Source organism: Pocillopora damicornis, chromosome 8 (assembly GCF_964200805.1).
Source record: "Pocillopora damicornis chromosome 8, jaPocDami1.2, whole genome shotgun sequence".
NCBI classification, from domain to species: Eukaryota; Metazoa; Cnidaria; class Anthozoa; order Scleractinia; family Pocilloporidae; genus Pocillopora; species Pocillopora damicornis.
The window spans coordinates 17,443,048-17,467,814 of NC_142677.1; the positions used below are offsets into that span (position 1 = coordinate 17,443,048).

At 36.7% G+C, this 24,767-nt stretch overlaps 3 protein-coding genes across 3 annotated transcripts; 2 read left to right on the top strand and 1 right to left on the bottom strand.

Moving 5' to 3' along the window:
• Positions 1–866: 866 nt before the first annotated feature.
• Positions 867–10,690, top strand: LOC113664330 (uncharacterized). The gene is made up of 9 exons (XM_089213822.1): positions 867–1,305; positions 2,630–2,732; positions 3,964–4,144; positions 5,313–5,559; positions 6,201–6,398; positions 6,515–6,742; positions 7,667–7,750; positions 8,411–8,470; positions 9,397–10,690. The coding sequence occupies exons 1-9, from the start codon at positions 1,087–1,089 to the stop codon at positions 9,523–9,525; spliced, it is 1,449 nt and encodes a 482-aa protein (XP_089069948.1). The 5' UTR covers positions 867–1,086; the 3' UTR covers positions 9,526–10,690.
• Positions 10,691–11,515: 825 nt separating this feature from the next.
• LOC113664331 (ADP-ribosylation factor-like protein 6) lies at positions 11,516–16,004 on the bottom strand. Its single transcript, XM_089213823.1, has 8 exons — positions 15,832–16,004; positions 15,683–15,744; positions 15,039–15,107; positions 14,363–14,457; positions 14,010–14,083; positions 13,241–13,293; positions 12,830–12,885; positions 11,516–12,309 (listed from the first exon to the last, which is right to left on the bottom strand). Exons 1-8 carry the CDS (start codon positions 15,952–15,954, stop codon positions 12,254–12,256), a joined length of 588 nt encoding a protein of 195 aa, XP_089069949.1. The 5' UTR covers positions 15,955–16,004; the 3' UTR covers positions 11,516–12,253.
• Positions 16,005–16,047: 43 nt separating this feature from the next.
• On the top strand, positions 16,048–24,577 carry LOC113664328 (AFG1-like ATPase). Its single transcript, XM_027179923.2, has 14 exons — positions 16,048–16,178; positions 16,866–17,056; positions 17,312–17,372; positions 18,152–18,253; positions 18,617–18,750; positions 18,886–18,985; positions 19,192–19,250; positions 19,727–19,778; positions 20,412–20,442; positions 20,638–20,708; positions 21,396–21,514; positions 22,140–22,280; positions 22,365–22,481; positions 22,890–24,577. Exons 1-14 carry the CDS (start codon positions 16,088–16,090, stop codon positions 23,034–23,036), a joined length of 1,416 nt encoding a protein of 471 aa, XP_027035724.2. The 5' UTR covers positions 16,048–16,087; the 3' UTR covers positions 23,037–24,577.
• Positions 24,578–24,767: the final 190 nt, after the last annotated feature.

The window sequence follows — 24,767 nt, forward strand, 5'->3', positions numbered from 1 at the left end:
CGGCGTTTTCTTTTACACTTCTGTGCTGTCCGTCATTACGCGAATTCTAATCAAATACCCATTCTAGTTTCGCTGTCATGAGAACGCCTCGGGAAAAAGACTTCCGTTTGAAAGACAATCTATCCAAAGCCTGGATCAGGATCCCCTCCTTTGTCTACCCACATTTTCTCTTGCATTCACCCGTACAATTTTGTCGTCATCGCCTAATTCCGTGGGCAGCTCAGCTCAATTGTAATTAGCGGCTAACTCTCGTAGCAGGCCAGTGACAGCCCAGGGGAAGTCTATAAGTTATCTTCCATCGCACTTATGATCGGTACAGAAGTAATCTAGGATTGCAAAGGATTTGCTGCACTGCTGTAACCTTACTCGGTGATTCCTTAAGGAGGGGGACATTGGGATTTTCGGTTTCGCAGTTTTGGCTATTTTTTAGGTCGGTCTTTTTTTTGTTTTGGTGTTAATTGCGGATTTTCCGTTTTTCAAGATTTGGTTTTCGGTTCTCGTAAAAAACATCAGTGGGTTTTGGGATTTGGTATCCGATGTAGTTTTCGTTTTTTCTTATGTGGGTTCCGGTTTCTCCTCCATGGGCAATTATGCGTCCGCTGATCTCGAACTGTATCGGATTGATTAGGGTTTTGATAACTGGGATGTGAAAAATTATCGGTTTTGACGGTTTTGCAAACGGTTTTTGGTTTTGCTCGAAGTTTTTTTGCTGTTTTGGATGATTTTTTCTACGGTGGTTTGTGGTTTAATTCAAATAGACCCCAATGCCCTCCTCGTTAAGGAGGGCATTGGGGTCAACAAACTAAAACCTGTAAACAAATCGCGACTTGGCTAATTGTTTCTACTCTACTCATTGACTCCTTCAGATATCCTCTTGAGCTGTGAAGTTTTCACGTCTTTCGTTGCCAAGTGCCCTGCAGAAATTCATGATCGTGTTCTTGTACCCAGGCTCCTAGGATATATACCGTATATCAAGCCCCCAACCCACCCCTGCTTTCCTGTCACGTTCGTGTGTCAATCCAGCTGGATCGTTAGATTTGCATTCTTGACAAGGTACTCATTGAGCTTATTTCTCCAAAACCAACCATGAAAGGACGAGTCATTATTTTCTCCATCACCGGCTGTCCGTTCTGTATGAGAGCAAAGGACAAAATGCAGAAACTTGGCATCGAATACATGGACATCAATTTGGATACCTACCCAGAGCGACGAGCAGAGGCGAAGGAAAGAACCGGAAAGAACACTGTGCCGCAAATATTTTTCAACAACATGCATGTCGGTGGATTCGACGACTTTGATAAATTGGTAAGAACAAACATATTTTCCTTCATTGTTTTTGTAAGATTTCAAGATCGCCTTATCCAACATGTGTAGGCTTCCAAGCATGTCAACCCGGAAAAAAGAAAAGTTAAAGCTTTACTTCTCAGTTAATTATTATTTTAGCAACTGTTCCCTCATGTTACCTTTGGGTAGCCTTCAATTTTAATTTAACAATCACATTAAAAAATTCAAGTCTTTTCAGAGCAATATTACTGACTGTCAACCATTGTTAAACAAAATTTACATGCGAGTAACTAGTCAAAATAAACATGAGATAGAACACACTACAACAGTCTCTATTATTGCATATTGCTTGTCTGTAGTGCGACACATTGTTGTTGGTAAAATATTCATTTTACTTTTACGCATATCTTAAGAAAATAGCCCAATATCTTCCCTTTTATGATGTCTTCCGTTACATCAACGCAAATATGTTGACTACAGCTCTACGTGTTGTTTGTCATGTCATGGTGACACTGCATAGATATTATCATCTCTGTAAATAACAAAATGTATATATGGACAATAATTAACGCATGGAAACATCACAATAAAAACAGAGAGTGACTCTAAAAACATAACTGAACATGGACAGCTGTGAATTTCATTGTTTTCACTGTTTGTTTAGTTTTAACACCAGGATCTGAGTTAAACTGCTCTTTCTAACACTCCAAAAATTCAGATGATTTGATTAACCCTATACATCCTTACATCAGTATGCGTATTCTCCATACTGTTCTACATACATTTCCAAAGTTGTTGACTAGGTGAATTTATTTAACAATCCAGAGCTTCTTTAGTTGGTGATGATTTCCTTCTATCTTGTGACCTTAATGTGTGATTCAGGGATCAGATCCTGTAAGGAGAAAGTAGGGAATTAAAGGCTAAACAATTGTATTCCCACTGCTGCAATCATAAAGTTCTATGCAGTTATGAAAACTTCCATTGTTTACAGTTAATACAATCAACATTTTAGAGCTGAACAAGGATCAAAAGAATGGAACTAATGGTGTAGTAAATTTTAGTAAATATGACAATAAAAATGATACCGTCTAATCAACTTCATCACCTGACTGCACATCATCTGAAACCTTTCATCCCTTGATCCTTTAACCTGACATGACAGTTCCTAGTTTTATCATAAGTCTTGGCCAGGGTATCCATACATAAACATTGGGCTATGAATTTCAATCTGCATACTTTATTCATCTTTTATGGGCAAGTGATGTTTTGTTAGATGAAGATTCTATTTGTAACTTTTAATTTTTTTTTCTTGATTTTGATTCATTATTGATAATGACTTTCTCAGACTGAGGCTGAGCTTCAAGAGTTGATTAATGAAGTAGAAGAGAATCCTGCTCCAGCAGATGCTCCTCAACCACCAGCCCCCAAGTCAGATGCAGCCAGTAGTGGTAAATCTCACCTTTATGTTTGTTAGATGAAAAAGATTCTTGAAGGGAAAGGGGGGTTAATGAGTACTTCCTTTAACCCTTTAATAAGACAAGAGTGACCAAGGTAGATTTCTTCTTACAATACCAATACAATATCAAGCAGGAAAGTGATGAGAATGAAGAAACATATCAGTTAAGGGAGTTGATCCAATTCCAAATTTTCCAAACCAACATCATGATTATCAATCATTTGATAGACAGTATGGAGAATTACAACTGAGATCTTGGGAATTGAAAGGGTTCATCAAGATGCTAAAAAATATGGACCATTTTTTCTAGATAGGAGTTAACCTTTTAACTCCCAAGATCTCATTAGCAATTCTCCTTACTGTCTGCCACACAGTTCTTGTGATGTTAGTTTGAAGAATTTGGTATAGGATCAACTAATAATCCCCTGATTAATATTAGTCTTTAATTCTCATTACTCGTCTGCTTGATATTGCATCGATATTGTAAGGAGAAATTGTGTCTTGGTCACTCATGGGAGTTAAAGGGTCAAAGGGATATCAGCTTTTTGATCAATTGGTATGCAGTAGAACTGATGTCAACAATTGATAATGACAGTTTGGAATGCTAAGTTATGTACTGAATATCAAGCCTTTGCAAAAGTGTACCATGAGAGATACAAAGCAGTTTCATTTGATCATTGTTGTTCAAGTTGAACCCCTGTTGAGAGCCAAATAGAGAGAAAATTAAATGAAATCATTCCAATACTCAACAAAAGAGAGCAAATCTTCCCTTAATATTTTTTTCACTGGTTGTATTTGCAAGGTGAAATTCAAATAATCATCCTCATTAGAAACCGAGAAAGGTGTCCTTGGTTGCAGTCATGGTATGGTGAGAATAATGATGTTTCAGTGAAAGGAAGCTTGTAGGGAAGGAGATGGTCTTAAGGCAACGATTCACTTTAAATAAAAGTGTTAATGTTGGACTAGATAACTAGCAATCCCTTTTTTTTCCAAGTGCTGATTTTTAGGACTCACGTGACAAACTGTGCTGAAAAGGAAGGATTTCTCTTAGTCTAAGGTTGAACTGTCCAGTAGAGCTTCTCTTTTCAACATTTTACCAAAGGAGTACACCCTCAACCATTTTGTCTTCAATATACTCTTATTGGATAACATCTCTTATTGGATAACATTATGTGATATGAAATCAATATATTAACTTTAATTTGTGTGTTTGCTATTTGCAGCAACCACAAGGGAAGCAATTGATTTCACTTGTGAGCTGGATGAATATGCTCAGCTTGTCCAAGAATTTAAAGAAAGTGGTCTTATAAAGGATCGCCGCAAGGGTCTCATTCACAATTACAAAAACTCCTTTGTTGGCAAGGAAGCTGTGGACTGGCTTGTGAAGACAAAGAAAATAGGCAAGTAGTATAATTATAATCATTGTGTGTTACTTGACAGAAAACTCAATGCAGTAGGAGACACAGTCACAGTAGGGATCATGCTGGAGTAAGGGGCTATTGGGCTAAAGCTCTGGCAAAGGTCATTCTGTTGTGTTCTTGGACAGGACACTTAACCCTTTTACCCCTAAGAGTGACTAACATCTAATTTTTTTACGCACCATATCCCCCCTGAATCACAAATTGAGGTCAAGAGAGTAGAGGAAATTATCACCAACTTAAGAAGCTCTTGATTGTTAGACAAGTTCTACATGTCCATAGGAAATGTATAGAGAACAGTATAGATAACAGTGTAGATAATACTTTATGCATGCTGTTGTTGGGGTGTGGAGGATTACCTGTCAAAGGGTCTCTACCTAGGAGTAGAAATGGGTACCTGTGATCTGTTAGAGAAACTTGACAAATTGCTGGGGAGTAGCTGCAATCAAAGGATTAGCATCCCTAGTGAGAGGAAAAGCAGTACTCCTAATTGCACTATGTTATGGAGACTTGAGCAAGCTGCAGACATGATAATGGCCACTGAACTTGTTTGTGATTTTTGAAAAGATCCTTGGTTGTTGAGTGCATGTGATTTCTGAAAAGACTTTTGATGTGCTAATTGGGTGTTTAGAGCTTGTAATACACAGAAATAGTCAAAAAATATACTTATATATACTGATCTAAGCACATGAAAGCTAGCTGTCCTTGAATAACTTTTCCCGAATTTTTGGTTTAGATTATACAGGCTTCTATTTTTATCAATGAAATGTTTAATTTTTGCAGGAAATGATATTATTTTTGCATTTTATGATTAACACTTTTACGAAGCTTACATAATTGCAATAAGTTTGAATGCACTCAACATTTTAACATCCTGATGTTAAGGGTGGAGCAAAATCCTTGATTGTCCAAAGTGACAGAAGTGTTCATTATTGTACAATTCATTTTTTTTAATACACGCGCAACAGAATGTTAGTGATAGTACCTCTCAAGGGTAAAAATGATATCAAACGCACTAAAAAATAAACATTCTGGTACTTCATCAAAGAAGTTTCTTGTTCACTTTTAGGTGAAAGTCCATGCACTTCTAATTTCCAGATAAATACTGTTGATTAGATCTTGCGTTATCTTTGAACATTTCCTTTTTCAGGAAGAGAGAAAGCTGTAGAGATGTGTCGTGAGCTTGTTGAGCGCAACTTTGGACATGGTGTCGAAAAAGGAAAGCACACGGAGTTTAAGGACGATAACAGCATTTATCGCCTCCTTGAAGATGATGAATCGACCGCACTGAACTCTGGGATGAGTTCTGTTTGTGAGCCACGCCCAGCTCCTGAGGTCGCTGAAGAACTACGGCGCTTGATTCTTACCTTGTATAGCAAGTATTTGTCCAAGGATGGAAAGGTAACTTAGAAATAAATGTCACCATTAAAGGGCTCATTTAACTCATTTGCGCCCACTAAGTGTAAACGCGTACTTCATTGAGTAGAGAATAACTGTGAGAATTTATCCTCTGTACCGACTCTTGAATCTGCCACGAAGACAAGTGGCCAAATTTCTGTGTTTACTCTAAAACTGTGCAAAGCTCTCATATTCACAGCAAAGAGACAAACAGACAAGCAGACAGACAATTGAATAAAGGGGGTAGGTTTCCAAAGAAACTGTGGTGCTGTGTCGGCTTTGTTTTGATCAACTGAGTTGTCAACGTAAATTGGCCTCGGTAAAGAGTTTCTAAAGCTGATATTTCGAGCGTTAGTCTTTAGTCAGAGCGAATAGAAAGGATAGACAGACAGAAAGACAACGGAAAGACTGACAGACAGGCAGACATACAGAAAGACAGACGGGCGGACAGACAGACAGACTGATACAAACCGCGAATGTAGAGTTAAAGCGTCTAATTATAATACGTGAAGATGGAGGTTCTTAGAACCCGCCTAACCTCTTTGAGGTTGATTTCGCTCTGCGTTGGCATTACTCTGATAATCATTCAGTACAGACCGAACATTTACTATACAATTACAAAAAATTTTTCTAATGTTAAACAGGGAGTGGATTATGAGTCTATGGAAAAGAGCACAGAATTCAAGGGTTATGTTAAGCATACAGCTGAACTTCAACGTGTTAAATTGGATGGAATGTCTAGAGAGGAAACTCTTGCTTTCTTCATTAATGTATACAACGCTTTGGTGATTCACGCCAACGTAGTCAGAGGACCACCCGTCAACCTGTGGCAGAGATATAAGGTATTAAATGGAATAGTTTTTTTTTTTTGCCTTTAAGCCAAAAGAATTTCGGTAGCAGAACCTTTACATTAGCTAAGCAAGCTCCCTTTAAAATCAAATGATAAATTTTATTGCAGTTTTTCAACACCGTAAACTACATCATTGGTGGTCACGCGTTTGGCCTGAACCAGATTGAGAATGGCATCCTTCGTTCAAATCGCAAAGCTATTGGTGCCGTGACCAAGCCTTTCTCGAAGAGTGACCCTCGACTGAGAGTTGCGTTACCTGCTCCAGAGCCGAAGGTTCATTTTGCTCTGGTGTGTGGAGCCAAAAGTTGTCCACCGATAAAGACATATACCGCGGCGGTAAGGTTCAACTTCATTTTGACATGGTCTTATCTCTCATGTAAGCCTTTGACCTATAAGAGTGACTAACATCTATTTCTCCTCACAATATCACTCACGAATCACACATTAAGATCCCGATAATGAAGGAAATGATCACCAACAAAACAGTTTCTTGATTGTTAAAGAAGTTCTCCTTGTCAGCACCTTACGAAACATAGCAAGTCTTGAGTGTTGCGATGCAGTGGTCACGTAATCTGAGTTCTTAGACCATGGACTCTAATTGAAATATTGTTTTAAAAAAGCAGTTTTTCCTTAAAGTGTTTGTAGTAGATTTTGATATTTTTCCCTGGCTTTGTATTACAGACATGATAGCGACCTTTCTATTTGAACAGTGGACGTAGTTACTGTTGGCCCACTCATAACCAACGTGCAATAATGGAATTATTGTCAAATATAGGAATTTTCAATTGATTGTCGAAAGTAATCCGAGATTGCATTGGTTTCGCTTTACTTCTTTCTGTGATTAATAATGGTAATAGGACTGAGTGGAGTCCAATTCTGTCTGTAATCATGCGAGCGATAAACAAAATCAGACGACCGCAAAGCAGGAGTCCGATTTGTCAATCAATTTACAGACAGAATTGGACGACACGAAGTCCTGTTACCAATTAATCATAACCGTTACAATTTTCGTAAAAAACAAATACATCTAGGACAAAAATCTCCTGTAGAGAAAAAGGTTAAAGAACAAAATTCCTCCATATCGGAAATTCTCCATTTTTTTTCAGCATGAGTGGTTGTTGCTATGGTTATTTTGCTCCACCCTTAACGACACTCAATCGAAAGAACGTTTATTCAGACATCACTGGAAAATTTTATTATCAAAGGCACCTAGTTCTTCTTCGAAAATGTTGTTGAATTAAGTGTATTTTAATTTTGCAGGGAATAGACGAGGAGTTATCCCTCGCAGCTGAGTCTTTCCTAGAAGGAGAGGATGGCTGCGTTCTTAACATGCCGAAAAGAGAGGTAAGACTCAATATGAGCTCACTTGTGTTTATCTTGAGCTGGATTCTCATCCACTGGAGACCACTCGGTGACAAAGTTTATTTATCCGAAAACGGCGGGTTCAAGCCACGGAATAGGAGAAATTGGTGTGAAAATTCGTGAGTTGTGTCCAAATGTTTTATTCTAACAACTAAAAGGAGAAAACCGGCTCTCGTGTCAAAATAGATAATATCGAAAGGTATCGATCGTTCGCCATGTTTTGATTCTACAATTTGTCAAGTAAGTGTCGGCTTAAAACAGTCGCACTTTTATCACTTGAATTTTTCCTCGCCCCAGTTTACTCTCTTTTCCCTTAAGTTCTCATCAGGTGCATTTGCTATCCTTCTTTGTTCTGACTGGCCGTTTTGATTACTTTGGTTTGGTTTTTCGACACTTAAGGAAATGCGCTCTTGGAATCTACTTATAAAGACATTTTTTTTTTAACGAAACAAATCCCAAGTTTTATGGTTCTTATAACGTGTTTTTACTTTTATAAATTGCTTTGCTCAATGCTCTAAACTTTGTTTGAGAAGGATTTCAATGTGAGCAAATGTAATCTCGAAAGAAGCATCTGAAACAGAAAGATGTGTCGCGATCTTGAGTTGAAATTGACTTCAATACGATACATTATTTCATCTTTAGATTTGCCTAAGCAAGATTTTTCAGTGGTACAGGGTAGATTTTGGCTCCAACAACGAAGAGGTAAATATTATTAGAATTATGCCAATCACATTCAAAAATGGAGAAGGGTAAGACTGATGAACTCTTTGAACCTTTCAACTGAACGAGTAACACTGAACAAACGGAAAAAAAAGTAGTGGAATTAACACGCGAACAAACGAAAGCTCGCACGAACGAACGAAAGCTCGTATGAACGAACGAAAGCTCGTACGAACGAATGAAAGCTCGTACGAATGAACGAAAGCTCGTACGAACGAACGAAAGCTCGTACGAACGGACGAAAGCTCGTATGAACGAACGAAAGCTCGTACGAATGAACGAAAGCTCGTACGAACGAAGAAAGCTCGTACGAACGAACGAATACATCAACGAATGGACGAACGAACAAACAAGCAGGGAAAGGAACAAACTTTGGAATGAAAAAACGAACGAACAAGCAATAAATGAACGAACGAGCGAAATGACGGACGAACGTATATGATTAACGAACGGACGATTGAACGAACGAATGAACGACTGGAAGTACGAACGAAAAAACGAACGACCGAACTAATGAACGGAGGAACGATAGAACGCACGAAAGAATGAGAAAATAAACGAACGACCGAACTTATGAACGGAGGAATGATAGAGCGTACGAAAGAACGAGAAAACGAACGAACGACCGAACTTATGAACGGAGGAACGATAGAGCGTACGAATGACTAACTAAGGCACGAACGAATTAACGACCAACCGAGCGAACGACGAACAGCGAAAGAACGAACGAATGAAAGAACAAGCGAAAGAAGGAACAAGTGAATGAGCAAACCAAAGAGTGCCTACTTGAAACGTTTTATTTCACGCCAATATCCCTAGCCTTGATAAAAAGTGATTGTCCTAACAACAGTTCCCCTTGTCCTTGGGTGTATCTTATACTGTTTTGTTTCCGTCTGACTTTTTTTTAGCTGGTTCAGTTTGTTCTGGCACACATGGGACAGGGTCAGAAGAAGGATCAGCTGCAGGAATTACTGATTAGTGGCAACTTTAAAGTCTCTTTCATGAGATATAACTGGGATTTGAATTCCAAACACTAAAACCTAAAGTACCAACCCGCTAACGTGTTAATTATAGGAATTAAACTGTAGTACGAAAGAATCAGTTCAGGTGCACCCCCTTCAATTATCTTACAATATCTTCTCTCAACCCATTTCATTCCACGTCTCTTCTGTCTTTGGAGATCCCAGGAGGATTTAGAAATAGCCAATGGTGTGTAGTGAATCTTACACACATGAATACATCGCGTTATCTATTATTTTTTTTCCAAAATAATCAAGTAACACATACAGTACATGGAAAATCATATTGGATGACCACACACCTTGAGTCTAAAAATAACTTAACCAGGAATGGGGTTGTTATGTGGATATCAGTCTCTTAGCTTATTTTCTCTTGACTGCAAATCAGCAATTTATGGTTAGTTAATTAGAATATCTACGTTCCTGACAATGGTAGCTTGTATGTTGACCTTTAATGATAAGTTAATCCAAAGCATCCCCTCCAACAGTAAATTACAATTTTAAAGTTCTGTAGTTGCAAGCAGGTTTGTTGAGGTTAGAAATAGGTTTACCTATGTAATTGTTATTGGTATTTAATTCTAAAATATTCAAGTTGTAGATTTTTGTAATGATCAAGGTGCATCCTGTAACAGGGATTTATGTAAACACAATAGTATGCTATTTAAATGTACAAGTCTTATAATGGATAATGGGTAATTGGCTTTCCATGTCAGAGGCACAAATTTTGTCCCCTGTCCTAAGGGGAATTTACAGCTGGAGTACTGTTTTTCTGAAAGTTTTGGTTAGGCTACCAACATGAACAAGGTGGGTCCTTTTAAGTTCCATGACTTTTTTTAGTTTTTTGGGATCTAGATAATAAATTTACTACTTTTTTTATTGTATTTAACACAACACAAGCTGTGGTTCTTATTTATTTATACTTTCAGTTGACAAATTAAACAATGAAAAAATGGTATTTAGTCAATGGTGTTTCACTTTAAAAAAAAATTCTGTGCAACAAGTTCCTGTTCAGAAAATAAGCATTGGAATTCTTCCATCCACGAGGGGAGGAACAAAGAGAAATTGAGCTTGTCTTAAAAGTTATTTCTCTGACATCTCAGGGGAGATAGATCTTGGGTATGCTATTTGTGTTGTGAGAATTCTAATAAAAGTATGAAGTACACACTTTATTACTGAAAATGTATTTAGGAGTTGTTGTAAAGTTTTTCTCAAGTAGCTTCTACCTCACTTCAATGAAAGTTGTGATAATTTTTTTATGATGTATTTTTACACATCATTTCAAGTTCCATCATTGATTAAAATAGACATTCCTTATAATGCATCTTTTGGTAAGTAAACTTGCATTCTGAGTTTGAGTAGAAAGTTAAAAGCAGTATAACATCTCATCTGATGATGTGGAATCCTTGAAAGCACTAAGAGCACACCAATTTTGTAGAAAAGCTGTTAATGAGATTTGTTATATCGTTTTGAAACCTTATCATGAACCAACTATGGAGAGTAAATCTTTAAATTTTTGTAACCAGTACCAGAAGTGTGAGGGTATACCTGTGATGAGGGAAGTTGCTTATGCAAAGAATATGACTTAAGTTTTCAAAAAGGTGTATTGCTTCAAAAGAGGGCCGAGAGCAAGTGTGGAACTTTCTTTTAATAAACATTTTCCACAAGATTGAGCCTCTTTTCAACTGAGTGTTTTAAAACAATAACTCATGAGAGTAGTCTTAACAGCTGACTCCATTAATTCACTCACATATTAAGTGGATAAGAAAAACAAAAAGGTCTAATTTTTTTTGTTAAAAAGTGTCTAGTTTTGACTCTGCTTATCAATCAAGAGCTGTCATATTTTCAACATAGGACTGCATCAAGGTTAAGTTGCAAAGATACTGATTGGCTGGGAGATAGAGTTACTAATGACCTACTGACATTCTATGCAGGATTATAACATTATAATTAAATGTACAATTTAGAGTGGGTACTTTGGACTATTGCTGGTAGTTTGATCAAGGACCAGTTTTACAAAAAGGAATTTATTTTAATGGAATGTACATTTACAGTCACTGGAAAATTCTACACAGTTTATGCATCTTAAGTTGAAAAATTCAGGTAAAACTTTTCATTCCCCAAGTGCAGTTCAGTACCTTTTTAGCAACTGATTTTAGTGACCCATAACATTCCCCATATTTAGTGAACCTTTTTTCCTTCTCGATTTAATGCCTTGGTGCTTGTTCATTCTGAGAAACGATCAGTTACACAGCTAACATTTAAAAGCTAGGAAAACCCTACAATAATGTTCCATGACTGCTTTAAAAATAATATCTATCATACTATGGGTATGTCCAACAGTGATTGCCAGCAACCATATGTGGAAGCCATTTTTTACAGGTCCTCAGATTGTAATGCTTTAATGCAATCACTTGTTATGACTATTCACGACTTAAGTTAACATGTTTTTTGCATTCACTGACAATTGCTATTGATAACCACTACCAGTAACAGTATGTACATACATAAAGCGATGAGAGCAGCTCTTCTGTTTCAGCCACTGAGAACCAAGTGAAAATACATTAAGCATAATGGCTACATAACAATATAACAGGAGCTCTTCAAAGGACTACATATCCGTACCGAAAATGATAGGATCAACCATATGTATTTGTGCACTAACATATACAGTTAGTACAAGTAACTTAACTTCCTTTTTCCTAATTTGTAGAAGGTCTTGAAATCCTAGTGCTTAGATAGTGCAAGGTTAACGACCTTTGCGTTTCCCGCTTTGATCTGAAAAGTTTCCTGAGCGAATCTGATCTGTAAAACAAAATGAAGCAGAAATCCACATGTTCACCAATGGCTAGTTCTTCATATTAGTTAGTTCTTCAAATAAGCCAAGTATCACCCTTCAAATCACAAGCAGTCTCTGGGATCACATAGATTTACTCCTGACAGTAACTCAACTTCAATTGTATGATTTTTTTCAGTTAGGGTTGAGTTGTTTCATGGAGGCATGATTAATCATTTGATCCAGTTTAATTTGCAAAAGCAAAGTTTACTTTTAAAATACACAGATATTCTTGGGTTTGGGAGGCTCATCGGCCTGGCAGTTTGAGTGCTCAACTTTGAATTGAGACACTTGTGTAAGAGTCTCAGCCAGGTCACTGTGTTATGGTGGAGACTCTTTCTTTCCCTTGACAGTCCCCCTCCCTCCGCTTTGAAAAAACTACCAAGAGTTTAGAGTTCTACTGGAGGGGAAGGGGGGGGGAGGGGTGTTATAATGCCCCCAATAGCACACACACCAAGGGTTTAAAAATAGCAGTAGTGTTGAAGTTACCTTCAAGCCACTCAACTCCATCAGAGAGTCCTTCTCCAGTGAGAGCATTACTTGCACTATGAATTCAACCAAAAAATACCATTGACAAATTAATGAAGAAACCAATGACACAAATTGTACTGCAGCCATCTTAAGTTTGTATGATTAAATCAATAGTTTGATTATTGTTTTTTCCTTTGTTTCAAATGATAAATTTATAATGAATCTTCTCACAGGGAATTACAGATCAAACAAAATTTAAAACTTGAGAGCATTCTGGTCTGAAATTCATTAAAAACTACTGACAACATGTAATTGATAAATTTTAAGCCCCACCTCCCCTCCCTCTTAAAAAGCACCTTGCCAATTAAAATTAGCCCGTGGGTAAAAGAAAAACAGCTCCTTAAGAAATCAGTTAAATTAGCTGCTCACCATATATGCCAGGGCTTATTCCTTATAGAATCTAGGCCCATTGCTTGTGAACACTGAAAAGTAAATTTAACATTCAACTCACTCTTAATTTCCCAAAAAGAAAGATGTAAATAGTCTTAATTGTACGCTGACCTGTCATTACATGACAGTGTAGGTTACTGAGTGAATTCTACTAGAAATAATGATATCTCTGATGGCTTTACTTAATTACAACTGTCGCAGAACAACTAATTCTTGTTGATCAGCAACTTGTTAATACATTCAGTTATCTTATCATGGTATTGTATCAATAACTGCCCAACAAGATGGAGTTAAGCAGCAATTGGAATCTAACTATGACTACATTACAGTCCCTGATAATTTGCATCCAGTGGTATGATTCCTTCCGTATGTTCCTGGTTATAAATTTGGCACATATCCAGATGGAGGGTTGTTAAGGGCACAGATTGTGTTCTTTATGCAAACTGCAGTCACTCAACCCTTAACACCCCAACATCAGTATGCATAATCTCCATACTGTTCTCTATACATTTCTTAAGATGCTGACAAGGAGAATTTGTTTAACAGTCAAGAGCTTATTTAGTTGGTGATCATCTCCTTTATTCTCATGACCTTAGTGTGTGATTCAGGGCTGATATCAAAAGGAGAAATTAGATATTAGTCACTCCAAGGGGTCAAAGGATTAAGTTAAAAAGACTGCGAATTATTTCAGTGTTACCTGTCATGTACATTCATAAAACATCTCTACTAAAATTATTTAGCATCATACCTGCACTGGTGAGAGACCATTACAATCCATTTTATTGGCAAAAAATAAAATAGGTACTCTTCTTGAAGCAATTTCTGGAAATAAACAACTATATTACTTGAATATTTTGATACACAATCATAATAATCCAACCATAAGTTATATTTTAGAATAGATTGCTACAATTAGTTTTATTTGAAAATTGAAGATTCTATCTGGGCAAATTTTTGCAAATGTATAAACATTAAAGATTCATTAAGGATGCTCATTCGACCACCTAATCTTACACTAAACTTTAATTTGAGAAATAAAATTACATTCCATTACATGCATATTTTAGCAGATGTTTAATAAATGTTCAGTATCAGTCTCACCTGGGTGTTGTAATAAAATATTTAACTCCTCTTTGGCTACCACAATTCTTAGCTGATCACTGCTGTCCAGCACAAATATTACTGCTTGTGCAGTTCTGAAATTTAACAAAATATAATGCTGAAGTTAGGAAGGCAAATAAGGGATATAAGTAAGATCTCATCTCCCTTTCTTTTCAGCTCTCACTGTATGAGATGTAAAATGGCTCACTTCCAAATTTCAAATTCATGATATGTAAACAAGTTAGGACAACACTTGCACACTTTGAGGAATGAAACAAACTTAACCCTTTAACTCATAATATCTGATTGTTAATTCTCCCCTCTAGCAGCAACACATTTCCTCGTAAATTGGTTATGAAAACTGGGTGTTCAATCAATATAATGCCTTGTACCTGATAAGTTTGAGTATTCTCACTACCTCTCTGCTGGATATCATATGGATACTTTATGGAGAAGTTACATGTTAATCACTTCTGTGTGAAGCTTACAAGCCTTTGGGTCTTATTTTCTTTACCAATTGATGTAAATCATGGTAATATTATATGTATTCTAACCTATACTAGGGTCTCTTATATATTTCTGAATTTAAAAATATTTAAATCAGGCCATTTTTTACATGGTTATAAGCAGACAAAACTTACTATCAAGAAAAAAAAATTGGCTATCATACACATACTTGTAATAGTGTTCCCATAGAGTCCTGTATCTTCCTTGACCAGACATATCAAAAACTGTAAAGGTGAGGCTGTAAAACAGGCACAACCAAACAAAACAAAAGCAATTTACAATGTATGAATGATTTTAGATTTTGATACACGGAGAGAATTAATCTGTGTCACTAACCAACAAAGTAAAATAAGAAAACTCTGGTTTCTCAGAAAAATGAAAGTAGCTCGTCAGATTTTTTTCGTTGACTACCACAGGCATTAAAAAGGTACACAGAGGTATTCAAATGTGTGAAATCAGCAAGTTCCTGGAAAAAAGTTGATAAAAAAAAGATTTGACATGTTCCACACAGGAAAACCTTGCATATTTCATACTGTAATTCTAGCGTGCAGTATCAGATGAACTTGTTCCACATATAGAATTTATTTGAGTTCAGTATTTTAAGCCTCGACCGATAACACGATTTGATTGAACGGGGTGCGAAAATTCCAGCTGTAGTTAAGGAAGCAGACACGTATAAATTAAAGTTGTGTTAAGAAATTGATTTTGCCTGTCGTCCGGTACCGGTGGCAGTATCCTAAGGCGTGCGAACCTCGCACTTACTAAATGAAGGCTACTAATTGTAGTTAAGAAAAGCGAATTTTATAGACTAACCTTTGTGACATAAACTTTTCCACTGTAAATCCTACAGTTGGAACAATGTCTTGCGCCTGAGACTGAAATAAGAGAAACAATTAGGGAAGTCCTTCGATCGATCAATTAACGTAACTTGTGATTCATTTAATGATCCAAGATCTCTTTACCGCAGCGGGTTTCAGTTTGTTGATTATCGTTGTTTTTCCACTGTTATCAAGACCGATGCAAAGGACATTAATTTCCTTCTTTCTGATGCCCATCCAGATCGCAAGCCTGTCGAATAATGCCATAATTAATTACAACAGCGCCTTTCGCTATACCCAACATTTGTTTTAGAAACAAGTTCTTAGTAACCACGCAGCTTAGTTCAGTTGTCAGCTATCGTATGGTACTGGGAACTACTTTATTTACGTCATACGAGAAATGGCTGCCTCGAGATGTGGTTCTTCAAGAGATTTCCTTCGAATTTCAATCAGGATTCGCCGCCATTCCTCCGCTTTGAGTGGAACAGCAAGTAAGTGTATTTTTATTTGCATTTATGTGTGAGCATCTGATGGAACGAACAAGATCTGGATTAAATCTTGCGCTTGGTAATTTGATTTTCATATCAAATGCTGTTAGAATATTTTTACAAATTCAATTTCTTTGCCTTAGCAGGCCTCTCACAACAAATACGAAAAGTTCAAGGGTCAGTCGAGTTTATTAAAATAAAATTGAAATTCACACGCAGAGAGTGACTAGCATCTAATTTCTCCTCACATTATACCACTGAGTGAAGCACTCTTTATTCATAAGAATAAAGGGAACAATCACAGAATAAAAAATCTCATGATTGTTAAACAAATTCTCTTGTCAGTACTAAGGAGAATGTATGGAGAACAGTATGGAGAATATACATACTGATATAAGGATGTCAAGGATTAAAAAGAAATCCTAGAGTTCTTGGACAAACTCAGGTATATGGCATCTTTGTAACACTGACTAATATGTTCCTTGTGATCAAGAGTCGTGTGCAATTGTTTGTTTTGTGGCCTCTCAGGATATCTTCTTGTGGAGCAGACACCTTTTTGGGCACTCACTTACTTGTAGGGAAAAGCTCAACTTAGTTACATTTCAGTACCATGTTAAAGTGGCCAAATTATTTACAAGGTTTTTTTCAATACCTGCAACGCATATCTGTAATGTTATTTATTATTTTCAGATGACTTTCTTGGTGTACCAAACCCAAATGTTAATAACCAAGAGGCAGGCCCTTTGAAAAAATATGATGAAACAGTCAGAAGTGGAAAGTTAAAGCTTGATAGACATCAGAGGCAAATTGTTGAGCATCTACAAAGATTGTACAATGATGTAGTTAGTTATAAGCCCACTAGTGGTGGATTTTTTAGTAAGGTATGTTATTTCAAATTGAATGAAATGATTGCATTTTAATCTTCTCCATTCTCACAAACTTTTTATGACATTCCATATCAAAGTTTTAGTGCATACCTTTTTAATAAAATGAAGTCCAAGGTATTTACTGGGAAGGACAGCTTGTTTTTTTCAAATTATAGAGCATTGATATTTTAAATTTCTTATTATCCTTAATTTAAATGTTTTCTGTTTTGAGCTTAGTTAGGCAATTGAGACTCTTACTTTATTTGACAGGTTTTTGGGCTGCAGAGTAATAAAGAAACTCCTGTGGGTCTTTATCTTCATGGCAGTGTAGGTAAGAAGTGGTCACTAAATACCTGATTAAGCTGGGGCTGGACAGCGCTTGGTTTTATGATATAGTTTAAAACAAATCTGTTATAATTACTATAATTAGATTAAAGTTACTGTTTGTATATTTTTGTATCTTTTCAACCATAGTGCAACTTTTATTTGACTATCAAAAGCAATTGAGGATTGCTTTGGGTTAGGGTTATTTTTTCAGTTTTGTACACATTGAGATTGGTTTTGAAAAGTCTAACCCTTTTCTCTACTGATAACATGCAATACTAAAACCAGTTTTGATGTTTCACTTGTGCATTCCCAAGCTAGAGGTCATGAAGACATACATTATGGTTGACATGACATAAAGCTCTCAAAAGCTCCTGATGACATTTGTCTTTAATGGTTTTTATTCATTACTTTTGATTGGTTTGACCCTTTAACTCCCAAGATCTGATTGTTAATTCTCCCCTCCAGCTGCTACACATTTCCCTGTAAATTAGTTATGAGAACTTGATGTTGGATCAAGATAGCAGTTATGAGAACTTGATGCTAGATCAAGATAACGGCTTCTACCTGATAACTTTGATATTCTCATTACTTGTTTGCTGAATAATGTATAGTTATAATAGGGAGAATTTTCATGTTAATCACTTCTGGGAGTTAAAGGGTTAATGTACTTTTTAGTTTAGTAGGTGCTCTCTGTCCAATAATTGGAAGTTGTTGTTTTGGGAGATTTTTCTAGTATATCTTACACTTATCATGACTCTTTTAAAACAATGTAATTTTTTCAAGGCTGTGGCAAGACAATGTTAATGGATTTATTTTATGATGAAGTTCCTGTTGAAAAGAAACAAAGAGTTCATTTTCACTCATTCATGTTGGATGTCCACTCAAGTATGTATTTATCTTTGCCCTGTGTTAGTAATTATAGACAGCATGTTTCAATCAAGCCTCTATTACCCACCCTCTTTTTACAGCTTTTGCCATCTTCTTCAAATGTTATTGAAGCCCTTGCTTATGTTCATTATATTGATGACTGTACAGATTGTTTCTTACAGATATGTAAAATTTCCTTTTTCGGCTCTTACTTGGTGTAGAAGACACAGTATATGTCACACTATTGTTTTCATTGTTTTCTTATTTCTGGTTATGATGAAATTCCATGGTGATGTACTCTGTGTCCTCTACACCAACTAAGAGCTGTGTTTTGCAGACTGACCATTTGATACATGTCCATACTTTGTCTGCACTATGTAGGTATTCACAAATTAAAAGCTAGTCTTCCTCCAAGAGACCCCAAGTCCATACGAGCACAGCCCTATGATCCTATCCCACCTGTTGCTGAGCAGATCAGTTTGAAGTGGTGGCTTTTGTGTTTTGATGAATTTCAGGTGACACTTCTTATTTTATAGCTATGTTTATTGATACCTTTCTTTCTTGCACAGGCTATTTTAACCCTTTAACTCCCATGAGTTAGAGATCATGTATTTTTGACAAATTTAAACAAACTTTCTTCTTGTTCACAGGTGACAGACATTGCAGATGCAATGATTTTAAAAAGACTATTCACAGCTCTGTTTGAACAAGGAGTTGTTGTGATTGCAACATCCAATAGACATCCAGATGGTATGCACCAGAATGTACTTATGCTATCAGTCAGTGTTTCAGAAAGATAAATGTGTTTCTTTTAAACTTATTTTCTTTAAAATTAAAAAAAAAAACAAATTGCCAGTAGATGTGAACCTATAGCCTTTTGCAAACTAGCACATAGTCAAGGGAAATGATGTCAGTGATGAATATTCACTTCTCTCCTTTTCACTCTCATTGGTTAGACTTGTACAAAAATGGCCTTCAAAGAAGCAACTTCATTCCTTTTATACCTATTCTCAAGGTGAGGAACTGGTCATCTGAACATTTGAATCTATTGCAGCTATATTAAAAGGACTGGAATCTTCAAGCTTTGCCTTTAGATTTGAAATAACTGGTTTACTGAGGCTGTAGATGATTTCCTAGATATAATTGTGGATTTGGAAAATTTTCCTATGATGATAATGTTGTTATTGAAGGAAATCTTGAACAAATCTTTTTGGAATTTCATCTTTCCTTCCTATCCTTAAAGACCCTCTGCTGCCCCCCCCCCCCCCTTCCCTATATAGCCCATGGCAATTTTGAATACAGAGTAGTCTCCAGGCCTCCTTTGTTTGACATCAGGATTCATGCACTTTTAAGTTAAACAATCTTTGTGTCAATCAGATTTTAAAGAGATTTACATAGATAATTCTGTGAGTGTGTATGCATTTCTTTTTGTTCAATAAAAGGAAAGTTGACCCTTAAATGACTTTTTCCCTTTTTTTTTCTTTGCTATAGAAAAATTGCAAAGTTCTTTGTCTTGACTCTGGTATAGATTATCGCAGAACAGGTATGTGTGCTTTAACACTCTCTTTGAGTGTTTTTTTTTTTTTATAAAAATTCCTGTTTACATGCCTCCAAGGTAAGTTAATATTCTATAATACTTTAATGTTGAAGAGGTTAACAGGACTCTTACTGGAACAATAGATGTTATACACTTAATGTATGTTCCCAAGGGAAACAGTTAGTTTTGTTTTCCAGAGAGTCCTGATGTTTCCCTAGACAAAGTCTAGGGAAACATCAGGACTTGAGGGAAAACAAAACTAAATAGTTTCCCTTGGACCACACATTTAGTTCTTTGTTGCATATTTAGACTTTCCCTTAAACGATCATAAGGTAAAAACATGCTATAAATAATTGTAATCGGTGTGCAGGCAACAACTACACAATTGTATCCCAGTAGGGATACAATTGAATTTGATCAGGGGCATGTGACCAAGAATCAACCAATCTCAGTGCTCGTTTTGTTGAGTGAAAGTCTAGGTATATAGCAAAATAATTTGTATCAAATACAGATTACTTTGATTACTGGTGGTGATGTGGAAAGTGCGCGCTATAACATTTTTGCTCAGTCACGGTGGTGGGCTGAGGTCTATGGACTACTTGGTTTTAACAGTCTTTTTTCATCCTTTTTTATGTTCAGACATGTCCTTTATTGGAAAGGTATTTTTCAGGTTGGTAGATAACTTTTGCTACTTATTAACTGCATCAGGTTTCTCCAAATTTGTCCTTCCAGTCCTTTGGTCATCAAGGACTGGAATGTTTTTTTTTTTCTTTAGGAAGTAAGGTCGGTGGGTTGTTTGATATCGACGTAATGATTTATTTTTAGTGATTAACTTTTTATTTTTTTATTAATTCACTTTCGCTAGTTCTCTTGGAAAAGAGACAACCAATGAACTGGACTGGATATTCGCTAATTTAGCTCAGCAACAGAGAAACGGTAAGTTACCTTGACACATGGAACCCCTCTGATTCATAGAGTTATGCGCAAGAAAATTATTGTAGACATGTTAAGACGGCTAAGTTTTGTTCGCTAAATGTGATTAGTCAGTGGCGTGTGCTAGGTTCTCGTTTAACGGTGATGGTCTAGGAAGGAAGCATAGCGGAGGACCGCTTAGTATTTCAAATATCTCCGCGCTATTTCACTCTCTTGCCTTTCTGTAAAGTCTTCATTTACTTGATTAGCTGCTCTTTATGTCAGTAAGTAGGCACTAGTACGTTGAAGGATGCTAATAGTAAGCCTGAACGTATGTTTTACGGGATAAACTTTTGCATTTGCTTCCCTTGATAAGCGCGCTTTTCGATTGAGTGTCGTGAAACCAAGACCAAAGTAATAACAACGGCCAATTAGAGGAGAGGAAAATATCTTAAGAACCAATGAAAGCTCCAAATAAAAACGACCAAGCTGCCTAAAGCGCGGGAACACGTGGGCGACTGAGTCAAGATTGGCTTTAGTTTTGCTTTTGATTGGTTGAGAGAGGGGCGCAAGTTCTCTGGACCAATCACAGAGCGAAGTAAAGCAAAACCAATGTGATCCCGGATAACTTTCGACATTCAATTGGAAATTGCTTTGTAATTATGTTTTACTTCCACTCTCTAACACAAAGTATGCGTTGTTCCGATATAGAAAATGCTGAATGCAGCCCTGGTCCTACAACAATTCAAGTGCTTGGTACAAGGAAGTTGAACGCCCCACGCACTTGTGGAAGAGTCGCAGACTTTACATTTGAGGAACTTTGTGCGCAGGTATTGAAAATAAAACGTATTTTGAAGGGGAAATCCTTTGCTCTTAATGGTTCTTGCTGTGATATGAGGTTTTACCGCTAAAGATAGCTTACCTTTTGTTCAAGACGTCGGAAAAAATTTTACGTTTAAAGAGCGACGTAAGTGTATTTGGTTGCTTTTTTTAGACCGTTAAAAATTTTCATCATCCGAATCAGAAAAAAATACGACTGATATTTAAAATTAGGTGGACAACTTCCTATGTTTCTTAATTCCAAGCCTACCAAAGGAAACTAGGCCAAAAGGAAAGGAGACGGTTTGAATCGATTTTAATGTGCATCGAACTATTTGACACCTAAGAAGTGACAAGCATCTTATTTCTCCTTACAATATCACCCCTGAATAAAACATGAAGGTCACGAGAATAAAGGAAATGATCATCAACTCAAGAAGCTCTTGATTGTTAAACGAATTCTCCTTGTCAGCACTTTAGGAAATAGAGAGAACAGTATGGAGAAATTGTATACTGATGTTAGAGTGTAAAGGGTTAATGCTATTTCATTCGATGTATTGTGTCCAGTTTCGATCAGTAGTGCATGGGTGGATTTTAAGATGACATTTAACTGTTTTTTCTTTTGTTTTGTTGTAGCCTTTGGGAGCTGCGGATTATTTAGCCCTGTGTGAACACTTTGACATTATTATTTTGCGCAACATTCCCAAAATGACAGTTTCTCAAAAAACTGAGGCAAGGAGGTTTATCACGCTCATTGATGCTCTTTATGATAACAGGGTAAGAAAAGAAAAACAAATCTTCCGGAAACCGAAAAATGAACTTCCCCTTTTGACGTTAAGTTTTTTTCTTTTTCCCCTCCAGGTTCGTCTTATATGCTCAGCGGCTACCCCAATCGGTCAGCTCTTTAACGCAACTCCACTGACCACAAATGACGACGAGTTTAAACGAAAGCTGATGGACGACCTCGACTTATCAGCTGTAAGGTTTTTGTTTGTTTTTCTGTATGCCGTGTAAACTGCCGTGGAGATTTCATTTTTAAGTAATGGGCTGTGCGTTACTCTATGCAAAGGAGTCGCTCGTTAAGGTTCCACATTATTTATATTTGTATTTAGTTGAACTAATTATGATGAATTTATAAAGCTTTTTACAACACTTTGCGGAGGACTTTGTTTAGGCTGCATTGGGCAGATTACAATTGCGATTAGACTGGTGTAAAATTAGGAAGAGACGTGGTCAACCACATTTAAGGATTATTTTTACGTTTTGAAACACTTCTCTGCATCACACTGAACTTGCTTTCGTCGAAATTGTACGTCTGCAAGACATGGATGAAGATCACACTAACTGTTCGTGTATGTAAGTGTTTCCTGCCGTTGTATTTTGCAGTCCGACGCAAACTCAAGCGCCATCTTTACGGCCGAGGAAGAAATCTTTGCGTTTGAACGCACCATTTCCAGACTCACTGAGATGCAGACCGAGCAGTACTGGAACTGGCAAGGTTTTCGTAAATCGTGGGACGTGTTTAGTAGTTGACATCACGGATTTTCTTAGCTTAATGTAGCCACGTCACGGTTTTTCTTTCCGTTTTAATCTATCCCATCGTTGATCATCTTTGTTTATTAATGGTTGAATATTACCTTAAATTGTTTCCCTACCCTAATGAATCAGAATATCGTGACCTACCCCCTTTGATGTTCCAGTCCTTGCCTCTATTACCTCGAGTCACGCAACGGTCTTGTTTTCTCCAGCTTGCTGTGTGACATGACCGAACAATGCCTTTCAAGGAGACTGAGAATAATGCTTTAACATTCGGACTTAGCAGTGTAAATTACTTACCTCGTGCGCTCTAAGGGAGCATATAGACCTATCTCATTTATTACTCAATAAGAGGTGTTATTCTTATATTGAAATAATTTTTTTTACAATCCGTTAAATGTGGCAAGTTCCAAGTTACCCTTCAACATGGCCACGGCGTTGACTTCGCGGGAAAATGCCTTTTTGCATTTGTAAATACAGATAAATTATTAATCAAGACACGGGTAACGATGGTAATGGGAGTGTTTGTAAACAAAAAATGTTCCGTGCAATAGGTTTCAGGTTTTTAAGAATTAGAACTCGTATTTATAATTATAATTTATAAGTTATCAATAGCTGCGTTTTGCTGTAACGCGCAGGCTAGCTATTTTTATATCAAAATATTTCAGAGTTCTTGCACATCATTTTGCCTCTAAAATCAGTTTCCCTATGAAAATGGAAAAGGAGGATTTTTATTCGTGGCATTGGTGAAAAAATTGCTTAACCAGTTGGTGAAACTCATCAAGTGAGGCATGGGGCTTTTATCGTCACCCATGTTCTCATGCAACATTTTGAATCAGTATATTCAAGTCTTCGGCCGTGAAATTGAGTGAGTTTCACAGAAGGTTTTTTTTTACTTAATTTAGCGATCAATATATGATTCGCCAAAAACGTTGTTGTATTCATTGTTAAGGAACAATTTAATGGGTTATTTGGAAATGAAAAAAGAAAAGCAGATCGCAGAAAGTTCAAATAACCGCGATAACGTTTCCGAGATTGGAGATGGATTCGGCATGAGCTGCTGTGGATCTGTTCAGTGAAAGACCCGTTAAATTGGAGGTTTCCAATACATACAGGTTTCCAATTCACTTTTAGCGCCATTTTATCATGAATTCTTATTTAACCATTTTTAATTGGCAGAATTAAAACTATGAATTTTCAGCCCTGAGTTTTGAAATTTTTGAAGAGGGCACAATTATTTTCTTACTTTAAAGTCATGTTAATATCTATTTATCTTGTGATGTAAGAAGGGGGAAAATTATCTCGTATCCAGATCTTGCCATGTAACTATAACGACAATCGCCTGGTCATGGAAGGTCTGGGTATGAGACTTGGGAAAAGAGAGCGTTTGTTACTTCTCCATGTAAGGTTTCACTCAATCTTTTATCAACCTAGGGAAAAGCTTCCCTTCTATCGGAAATATCTTGTAGTGGTGTTCTTGTTGAATGACATAACTAGCGCAGAATTAGGAAAATAAAAAATAGTATTTATTATCTTTACATGGGCTTTCTAATATTACCTAACTATCGACAGAGTTCAAATGTCAAACATTTCCCTCAACCGAAGCGCGATTACAGGGCTCCTGTCACAGAAGTAAGAACGTTCAGCAACCCACTCTGACAACCTTTTTCAGAAAGTTAGAGACCGAAGCGATTTGTTTTCGCTTGGATCCAAACTGAGTTTTTCCTG

Excerpts from the sequence above, each read along its gene's own strand:
- LOC113664330 (XM_089213822.1), top strand. The coding sequence starts at position 1,087 with ATGAAAGGACGAGTCATTATTTTCTCCATCACCGGCTGTCCGTTCTGT. Across the intron at positions 1,306-2,629 it reads TCGACGACTTTGATAAATTG|ACTGAGGCTGAGCTTCAAGA; the intron begins GTAAGAACAAAC and ends TGACTTTCTCAG. Across the intron at positions 7,751-8,410 it reads TTAACATGCCGAAAAGAGAG|ATTTGCCTAAGCAAGATTTT; the intron begins GTAAGACTCAAT and ends TTTCATCTTTAG.
- LOC113664331 (XM_089213823.1), bottom strand. The coding sequence starts at position 15,954 with ATGGCATTATTCGACAGGCTTGCGATCTGGATGGGCATCAGAAAGAAG. Across the intron at positions 15,745-15,831 it reads ACAAACTGAAACCCGCTGCG|TCTCAGGCGCAAGACATTGT; the intron begins GTAAAGAGATCT and ends CTCTTATTTCAG. Across the intron at positions 14,084-14,362 it reads TATTTTATTACAACACCCAG|AAATTGCTTCAAGAAGAGTA; the intron begins GTGAGACTGATA and ends GTTTATTTCCAG.
- LOC113664328 (XM_027179923.2), top strand. The coding sequence starts at position 16,088 with ATGGCTGCCTCGAGATGTGGTTCTTCAAGAGATTTCCTTCGAATTTCA. Across the intron at positions 16,179-16,865 it reads CGCTTTGAGTGGAACAGCAA|ATGACTTTCTTGGTGTACCA; the intron begins GTAAGTGTATTT and ends TATTATTTTCAG. Across the intron at positions 22,281-22,364 it reads ATGCTCTTTATGATAACAGG|GTTCGTCTTATATGCTCAGC; the intron begins GTAAGAAAAGAA and ends TTTCCCCTCCAG.